Genomic DNA, 10,303 nt, shown 5'->3' with positions numbered 1-10,303 from the left:
AGGTCCATTTTGGATGATGTTCCAACATTGATAATCGATACTTTTGATGTAATGTTCCATTTTGAGTTTCCACCATCCAAAATTCTAACCGGTAAAGACCGGGATCTTGGAGTGTTTCTCGGAATCCATTACCCACGAATCAAACTCTAAGGCGGTTAGCCTCGATCAAGAGCACGAGGCTCTGATACCAATTGTTGAGTTTATGGATTCAAGTACCTAAGAGGGGGAGGGGGTGAATTAGGTACTCTTTTTTAAAAATTTTAACTTCAACTTTATTGGATTAAAGTAAGTTAAGTGAACAAAAGAGATTAGAGGATACTTTGAATAATATAGAAGGATTGAACAAGTATCACGATGAATGTTTGTTTGAAGTATGAAAGCAACAATCGTTTCCGATCGATTTGTATCTATTTGTCTCGGTTTGTGGAATATGACTGCACCAAATGCGACGTGATGATGAACTTACTTCTAAGTTTAAGCGAAACAAAACAAACAAACAAAGTAAAAAGCAGCGGAAATAAAATAAGCACTTGAACACGAGATTTTTGAATTGGTTCGGCAAGAAACTCAAGTGCCTACGTCCAATCTACCTTTTTATTACTTTCCTTTAGTGATCTACTCCGAAAACTAAAAGACCCTTGTAATAAAAGACGCCAACCTACTCCGGTTGCAAAGCTAGTACAAGAACTACTCCGTTCTATGACAAGCTAACTCGCAATCTACTCCGATTGCCAAGAGTTAAAGGACTACTCCGTCCTAGAACTCAACAACTCACAACCTACTCCGGTTGTCAAGAGTTAAAGACTACTCCGTCCTAAACTCTACTAACACACTTAGAATGTTATAGGATCAAGTCTCCACTAACACATTCTTAACAAAGAATAGAGGTGGACAACTTTTACAAGATCAACAATTCTTAAGCAAGAGAGTTTAGTATAGAAAAGCAACATGTACACGATCGTAACAACTTGAAGACACTTGAAGACTTTTAAACGATTTTGCAAAGACACGGTTTTAAACTCTTAAAACAATTTGCAAAGTTGGAAAAATTAAATCAGAAAAGTCTTGGGAATTTATGGAGAGGATGCACGGTTTATATAGAGGAGGTGAGTGAAGGGATTGCTAGGGTTTTGAAGGGTCAAAGACCTCACATGTGAAGGGCAATAGCAACCACCTAAAAACTTGCACCAAAAAGGAGTCTTTTGCAAAGGTAAGAATAGAGAAAGAAGGTTTGAAAGACAACCTTAAATGCTCATGCAATTTCGTAAAAACAAAGGATGTGAGACAAGTCACATGATGACAAGTTAACACCAATATGGCAAAAAGCACTTTTTGTTTTCTTAAAAACCAAAGGATTGAATTTGCATAAAGAGGAAACATTTTGAATAATTCAAACCACTCTTTATTGGATACTACCTCCTTAATAAAATCAGATTTTTATCTTTGAAAATAAGAGTCACGTGAAAGCATTTGAAGGATAAAAAGGAAGCTTCAAGTTTTTACGAGTTGTGACAACAATCCACTCAGCTGTTTACTTGTTAAAGCAACAGTCATCTGGACTGTTTCTATTACTCTACTATACTTAACTTTCTTGCTTGTACATTAGATGACACACGACTAATTACAATGGGATAATAAACAACTTCAACACTTCTTAATCCAAGCTTGATTACATCATTAATCCTGAAAAGGTAAACTAAGATAACACAAATCAAATGGGCATGTTATCATCAACATAAGGAACCCAACACGTGCTACTGGAACCATTGAACAAGGTTCAAAGGTATGTATGTTCGTAATTTATTACTACCTCCGTCCCAGTCAATACTTATTACAAAATAAAGTAAATCAACTGATGTTTACTGTTTATGCAAACTTGGTGATTTATATAGGATGCTTTATTGGAGGGCCGCCCTATGGTAATACATGACCTTCCGCAGCTTGAAAGGCAGAGTAAACTTCCAGATGTAATTGGAACGCTAATCTCTCAGGTCATTATGGGCGGATAATTTGAAGTAACTGAGTATCATATATATATGTTTATTGCAATTTTCGGATAGTACTAATATATCGGTATATCATTAAATGAGGTCCGTAAGATCTTATAACTCCATATATATATATATATATAGACGTATTACAAGATACCAATTCTACATTTTGTGAGAATTTTTCGCACCAAAAAAAAACATTTTGTGATAATTTTCAGAACATGAATTTTCCCAACGTTTTCTTCAAGCATACTTATTTCTGACAAAGAGAAATAATGATTGCAGATGACAAGTGGGATTTTGAATGGCAATGACACACACAGTATCACACTCAAGGTGCTGATTCATTTATCAAACTTTTCTTGGGACGACAAAGCAGCAACCACATTAGCCGCATTTGCACTTACCTTTGGCGACTTCTGGCTCCTTGTTAGGATTTACGCCGACAATGCTGTTAATGAACCCACAACAGGCGATCAGAGTGAACTGATATCTGCGAACAAAGAAGCTTACAGAAATCAGATCGAAGCCAATAATGAATTCATCAAAATCCTGGTTAATTCATTGCGATACCTGTTCGATATTATAAATTCACGTTTTGGCTATCCTGATATGCCCGATGATCGACCAGAAATATATGTCTACTGGATAGTAAGATGTGCAATTGTCGCTGCATCCCAAATCATTATATTGTCTAGCAGGGGACTTGATCAGTAAGCCTATATATTTAATTCTAATAGTGTATATCATATTTAGAATATATATACGAGTAACTCAGTAAGTGTCGTTGCAAATAGAATTGTGATGAATTCTTCCGTCTCAAAGCGAGGCATTTGTTATGAAATTGTGCGACAAATGGAGTCCCTCGCAAATTAAATACGTTGCAAATGGACTTTGCTCATTAACGACGCAAAATAGTTGTTGGTCACCATGCGTAATATTTTTATTGATTGATTGATATATGAAGTATTATTGAATGATGTATGTTATGTATTATGATGATCAGATATTTGGTAGGGATGCCAATGCCAACAGAATTTGAAAAACTCAAATCACTCCATGAAGACCTAATACGCTCATTATTTACGACAAAGGATCGTGAAAGTAAGTGAATGTACATCTGTCTAATTCTAAGCCCATAATTTGAAATATGATTAAAATCTTCAATGTGAAGTGTGAACCAATGCAGGGGCACTTGAAACTATTAATAACAAATTATCAAATCAGGCTGACGTTGTTGAAATCATGAGAGTTCTAGCCACAGATGAAGATGAAGACATGCCTCCATTGTACCATGGTGAGACCAAGAGAATGGTACGCGCTTAAATTGATATGGGCACACAATTAAAAGAGTGAACACTAACATGAAATTTTTTCAAAAGAAAGTAACTTGTAATTTCTAATTCATTCTATATATATGTCATGTGTAATGGGTCTGGCAGGATCAACTTGACGTCTTGAGGGGGAAACGTGTGTTGTTACTCATCTCTAGGATAGACATTCCTTCTGAAGATATAGAAAGTATTAAGCGTGTCACCATTGACACTGGAGAAGATGAAATAGTATGGATGCCCGTTATAAACTACTCGATTGCAGGGTTAGAGTACCGTGTCAAGAATGAGCTAGAGACCTTGAAAATTTTGCGAAATTCCATGTCATGGTACTCGGTCCAACCTTCAATGGTGACAGACGATGCAATTCACTTCTTCGAACATAAATGGGGTTTCAAAGGTACGCCTATCCTTATTCTTTTAAGTCCCTCGGGAGAAGTACTGAGATATGATATACTCGATATGGTGCGGATTTGGCAAAACCTTTCCGTTGATAACCTTACGTATGATATGGAGGCACAACTGTGGGAGAAAGAAACATGGAACCTAAAGCTTCTTGTAAATGACATTGTTGATCCCATCATCCAAAAATGGGTAAGTTCCACTCATTTCGTATTAGCCTTCAATCTTCATACATATTCCGTGTCTTTAATTAACATGCGTATATTTGAACTTTGAACTCCAAGTGGAGGAGCTGAACGTAACTCATGTTCATCTCATAAAACGAGAACATCGTATTTAAAAAAAGGAAAAAAAAAGATGAGGGTATTTATATAAAATAAAAGTTGACCATTTGAAGGAACTTGTGTGTTGAATTTTAGCTCATGTCAAACAGATTCGAGAAGAAAGATACATTATAGTGTATGGGGGCAATGACGTAGACTGGATACGAAGGTTCACAAGACAAGCACATTCTATAGCAAGTAATTTACGGGCCCGTATAGAGATAGTTTATGTGGGAAATAGGCACAACAAAGACCTTGGTCGCAGGGTGCAAAATGTAATATTGACTGAACAACTGAGCCATTGTTTACCTGAATCAAGCATGGCATATTTTTGGACACGATTTGATAGCATGATAACATCCAAAAGAAGGTTTAGTGATAAAGATGGCTGCCTATTACAAGAGATGTTAAGATTTCACCACCATAAAGAATGGGTTTTACTTGCGAGAGGGTCAACAATCTTAGTCAATGGGACTGGACAAATTGCTTTGAATGCCCTTGAGGATATGGAGAAATGGAGGACCAAGTTGTTACAATCATAGTTTTACTTTTGATCGATATAATGATTATAAATGAGTGATCAACTTAACAAAATCGAATCATGTGATGAACAAACACATGGGTTTGTCTAAATTATCTATAATGTTTCACTAATATATATTTAAGAGAATCCGGTTTATTTCATGTGATGAACCACCTTTAAATTGCCCCACAATTCCCAAAACCATTTAAGCCTACAAATTTGTAATTGATTTATTAAATTTTAATAAACTACTGGCGTAATTGGCACCAAGATAATAACTTTATAAAAGCTTCAAAGTCTGTCGATAGTACAAGTTCGGTGACGGTGGCTCTAACGTTTATTGGCAATTTCGTGTGTTAATAAGGCCTTGAGGCTTGAGTGACATCGGCCAAGGGTGGTGGTTGATGTGGGGTTATACGTGGTAGATGGGTTGATGTACATGATGAGAGATAAAATGGAATATGCCCCAATGACTCATGGTGGATTCGTGGTAAAATCATCCCCAAGCACGGTCAATTGTTAGGTCATGATCTTGCTTGGTCACACTAATTACAAATTAACCAAAAAATTATGGTGACCTTTGGAGAGAGGAGGTCAATTTGTGACCTTTGGTTGAGTAAATTGACCCAACTCATGAACTATCGGTGATGATATGTGATTGGTTGACAATATTAATAATTAACAAAAAACTACTCCCTCTTATTCTAAATAACTCTCCCCATTGGAGGGGGCACAAGAATTAAGGAAGGGAGTATCATATGGTAAAATATTTGTGTGGGGGTAGGAGATTGGAGAGAGGGGAGGTATTGTGTGATTAAAATAAGATAAAATATGAGTATTATAGGGTATTGTTGTGGGGTGAGGGGATTAAAATAAATATAAAAGTTTGACAAATAAGGAAATAGGGAGAGTATTGTGAATTGACGAAAAAGTAAATATGGAGGGTTATTTAGAATATGAGGGAGTATATTATATGAAAAGATGATATAATGTGGAGAGATGTAATTGGTTGGAAAGTGAAAAATGATTGGACTAATGACCTAAGTCATGACCTTCTGCTTGAGAGGGTGAAAGTAGATCAAGATAAATAGAGTGGGTTTAAAAAAATAAAATTGGGTCGCGACCTAATTAACGCGACCTTTGCTTGGAGATGGTCTAATGGAGGGAAATCTAGGGTCATTCAATTAAAAGGTCAAGTCATCAAAACTAACAGAAAATTTAACGTTTACATTTACTAAGGGCATGGTTAGGAGTAAAACAAAAATACAGGGGCATAGTTGGGGAAATAAAAAAAGGAAGGTTACAAGTGAGAAAATGCAAAAATACAAGAGTACAGATGTGAAAAATAACAAAAATAATAATTAAATTAAATTAAATAAAGTTAAATAATTTAAGTTCGAATCTTATAATTTCAGTTCAGATCAAGTTTAATTCAGATTCTATAAGTTCAATTCAGTTCAGATCCGTTTCAATCCAAAAGTCAAACAACCAAGTTGTCAGCTTGTCGCTCAACCAGTCAAGGATTACTTACCTAATCATCTACGGCTCCTACATTATTCAATTCGTCTAATTATAGCTGGGATATTCATGTCCCATGTCCCAACCAATTGCACTAGCAACTTTAATTAGAAGACACTATCCATCTGGAGTACAATCTATATAGACGAATAGTGAAAATTTATGTTTTTAGCTCTAATTTAGAATTTAGTTATTCACTAATCTATAAATACTATTAAAAGGCTAGCCTAAAAATGCCACGTAGACAATGCCACATGGGATGAAAAAAAGCCACGTAACAATGTGACTTGGCAAACTAATATGACATGGATTATCCAATTAATTATTATATTGCATTAATTTAAAATACTTATTTCCCTTAAAAATCCATCCATATTCCATTAGCTTTAAAATTCATAACTGAAAAAAAACTACAATAAAAAAATACGCATTAATTATAAGTTAATAATTTCAAAATATTTCATATGGAGTAGTATTATATGTATTCGAAAAAAAAAACTGAATACATAAGAAATTAAGAACGAAGATGAATAAATGAAGTTGAAAAAAATTGTATTATCACTAATTCATTAATTTTTTTTAAAGGCATTAATTCACTATTGTTGTTACTATAACTTTTTTGTATATAGAAGATGTTTTACGGAACTACTTAATCGACAATTGAGTATTAAAGATCATATAAAATATTTTCTTAGGAAAATATAAAATATATGAAAAATAAAATATTTATTTAATTTAAGTAATTTATAAACAAATTCAGTAAATACTTAAGTGAAATTAAACACTAAAAATAGAATTTTAAAAGGGTAATAATACCGTGTATTTAGTTCATGAAATTATTTCACGTAAAGGGTAAGGTTTTGGAAAATATAAAATATATGGATAAGAAAATATTTATATAATTTAAGTAATTTACAAACAAATTTTTTAAATACTTAATTATATCTATACAATATAGTTAACATGTTAGATTAAAGCATTTAATTTAATTTCACATGGCATTAACATTTAGTATTTTATACCCCATTAATTTCTATTAATTTTTATTGATTATTTAATTATTTATTAATTATTATTAGATTATTGGTTATTTGATATAATTCTTATAAAAAATGAATGATTACTAAAAGTACTTACAAAAATGTCTTTACATATTGTGTAACATAAAAATAAAGAAAATTAAAAGACATCATTAATATTCTTAAATTAAATGTATATATTTATGATTTGATAAGCTAAAAAAACCAAAAAAAGATGTAACTTACGAAAATTCACATAAAAATTTCATAATTTACAATTATATTTCACATTTTAATTGAAAATTTTGGAAGAGAACATAGATGTTAGTGAATCGGTTAAATTTTTTCATATTAACACAGCTCATAAAATTAAAGTATACATTTATTTATTTCTTTAAAATCTATATAATAAATAGTATAAAAAGACTAACATTGAGTACATTTTTAAATGACATGTGATATAACAACATGATTTCAAGAAGTCATATTACAAGTCTCATCATCATAATTATTTTCTTTTATGTCCCCTAATATTTATTCTTACAATTACAATATCAGAAAAAATTAAAGAAGACAATAACTTTTTATCTTCTTCCACTTCAATACTTTATTCAATTCACCACAAGCATTTAACCATACTTTTCATCTTCTTTCTCCATAACTCATTTCTCAAGTTTCTTTATAATGATTCATATTTTTAGTTTACCTTAAAACTTTTGATGATATTATGACTTCTTAATTACTACAGTACTTTTTTTTTTCTTGAGATGATAATGTTTATTCCATGAGCACAACAATAGACATGCATTTTTATTATAATTTTTTATCAACCTATAACTAATTCGTTTTTCTCATGTTCTCTTTTCCATGATAAGATTTTACTATATTGGTCAAACTCATTTGATAATATTTTAAATATACTCGGTATATCTTATGCAATTTTGTATTTCGTGTACAATTGATTTTGGCATAATACTAATTTGTACAATTGATTGAATTTTCATCAGCATTACATACTTGGAGATCAATACGTGCAAATGACAATCGACAAGTATGTGGATTTTTTTAAGAGGATGATGTTTCTCATTTTTTTTCCTTGGAATTTTTTTTTGGGAGATTTTCGTATTTTAATTATTAATACAAAACTCATTTGATAATATTTTACATATACTCGGTATATCTTATACAATTTTGTATTTCATGACAATTGATTTTGGCATAATACTAATTTGTACAATTGATTGAATTTTCAGGAGCATGACATACTTGGAGATCAATACGTGCAAATGACAGTCGACAAATATGTGGATTTTTTAAGAGGTAGCATGATGTTTCTCATTTTTTTTCTTGGAATTTCTTTTTTTTGGGAGATTTTCCTATTTTAATTATTAATACATGACAATCGGTGAGTACAAAACACAATTTAAGAATTATCAATTTTTTATTTAAGATATTAGTTCAATATCGCTTAACACGATAGTTGATGTTGGAGGATGTGTTCATATGGATGATCAAATATGAAGCTGAATGGAGTAATCACCATATTGAGGATGTATTTTTATGTCGTTCATTTTAATTGATATTAGCCTATCTATTTTTGTTCCAATAATTATGCTAAGGTTTTAGCCTATTAGTTATTCTTGGCCTTTTAGTTGTAGTGATAGTATCGACACAACATTGACGGATAATTCTTACAAGAGAAAAAAAACCATCAAATGATAATTAAATTTGAAATAGAGACACACATATTCAATGTATTCAATTACTATATTAGTCTTACTTCATTCACTTTGTTAGGCTATTTTTCTTTTAGCTATTGAAGGAGAAAAACTTGACCACCGTTGGTAAATTGACGGTTAAGAAACTCCTCAATCTCCGGAGCACCAATATTTTGAAGATACATAATACATAACCCATGTATAAGTATTAATCATTGATTTCTATATAAACAACTTATGTCTATATACATGTAATTAGACTATTTAATTTGAGTATGATGAATTGAGAATGCAAATCATTACTGAATTTACGAGTTAACATAAATCATGAATCATCAGAGCAATGAGCAGCGTCATCCGTTCAACATATACATTAAAAAAAACTCTCTATTAAATGACTAAATCCCATTAATTTACTAGGTTGTTAATAGAGGAGAAGAAGAGTTACTCATGATTAGATTTTTTTTTGGTATATTTTATAAAGATCCACATTTTAACGACAAATACAATGCCTCTATTCCCCACTAATCTCATATTATTATTATTGTTTATATTACCGTGTTAGTATGTTCAATCTCATTATTTACATCCAATTTTATCGTTTGCAATGTTTTCAAATCAAAATATATTTTATACAAGTAGTATTAATAAAAAAGGGAAATTATATAGGACCCGTGATTTTTCACGGGTTTTAAAACTAGTTTAGTATATAAAAACGTATCAATACAATCATACGTCTCTCGGCTTTCACAACTCGACCACTTGTCGGATAAAATTTCAACATCAACGGAAATTATACACGCACAAGGCATTGAAACCAAAAAAATACGTAATTGATAAATCTCGCACGCCATTTGACTAAATCTTACACAAATTTTTCACTTATTCCAATTTTGCCCCTTTCATTTCACCTACCCCATAAAGAAAATTAAACCTAATTTCCCCACCTTTCTCTTTTTCTCTCCTCTCCCTACCGACTAACATCCTCTGCCGCTTCAAAGGCCGTTTCTGGCTACCGACTGACGATAATAATTAAGTCAATTACCTATTCCTTCGCCCATTTGTCGCTCTTCAACAGCCACACCTCATTTGTCGAAACCACAGATACACCGTCATCTCTAAAACTTTTACGGCGATGTCGTGCGCTGAATTCAACTCTACCTCCATCGGTAATGCGACGGGCGAGGTCGTTCCGTTAATGGCGTATATTTTAAGCGGTGGTCCTATGATTTTTATTTAAATTGAAATGTAATATTATTTTGGTTTAATTATATTAAAATAAATTGGTGTTAATTAATGAACTCGTTTGTTATTTCTTACGGAGTCGTACATCATGATTTTAAATCTAATTTGAGGTGCTATGTGTTCTTCAATTGGATTTGTATGAAACGGCAGAGGAAGGAGACTCAGTTGAGAGAGGAGGGAAGAAGAGAAGGGGAGTGTTTTTAGAAATGGAAGGGCAAAATTGGAATGAGCGG

The 10,303-nt window shown here is 32.3% G+C and overlaps 1 protein-coding gene across 1 annotated transcript; it reads left to right on the top strand.

The window, feature by feature from the left end:
• Positions 1-3,016: 3,016 nt before the first annotated feature.
• Positions 3,017-4,749, top strand: LOC141652413 (protein SIEVE ELEMENT OCCLUSION B-like). Its single transcript, XM_074459864.1, has 4 exons — positions 3,017-3,095; positions 3,181-3,305; positions 3,434-3,916; positions 4,158-4,749. The coding sequence occupies exons 1-4, from the start codon at positions 3,017-3,019 to the stop codon at positions 4,587-4,589; spliced, it is 1,119 nt and encodes a 372-aa protein (XP_074315965.1). The 3' UTR covers positions 4,590-4,749.
• Positions 4,750-10,303: the final 5,554 nt, after the last annotated feature.

This window comes from Silene latifolia, chromosome 4, assembly GCF_048544455.1.
Source record: "Silene latifolia isolate original U9 population chromosome 4, ASM4854445v1, whole genome shotgun sequence".
In the NCBI taxonomy this organism is placed as follows: domain Eukaryota; kingdom Viridiplantae; phylum Streptophyta; class Magnoliopsida; order Caryophyllales; family Caryophyllaceae; genus Silene; species Silene latifolia.
Note: the sequence above shows the minus strand (reverse complement) of the source record. Positions and strands in the feature narration are given on the sequence as shown.

Coding starts and splice junctions, on each gene's coding strand:
- LOC141652413 (XM_074459864.1), top strand. CDS start 3,017: ATGCCAACAGAATTTGAAAAACTCAAATCACTCCATGAAGACCTAATA. Junction 3,096..3,180: donor TACGACAAAGGATCGTGAAA/GTAAGTGAATGT, acceptor GAACCAATGCAG/GGGCACTTGAAACTATTAAT. Junction 3,306..3,433: donor ATGGTGAGACCAAGAGAATG/GTACGCGCTTAA, acceptor TGGGTCTGGCAG/GATCAACTTGACGTCTTGAG.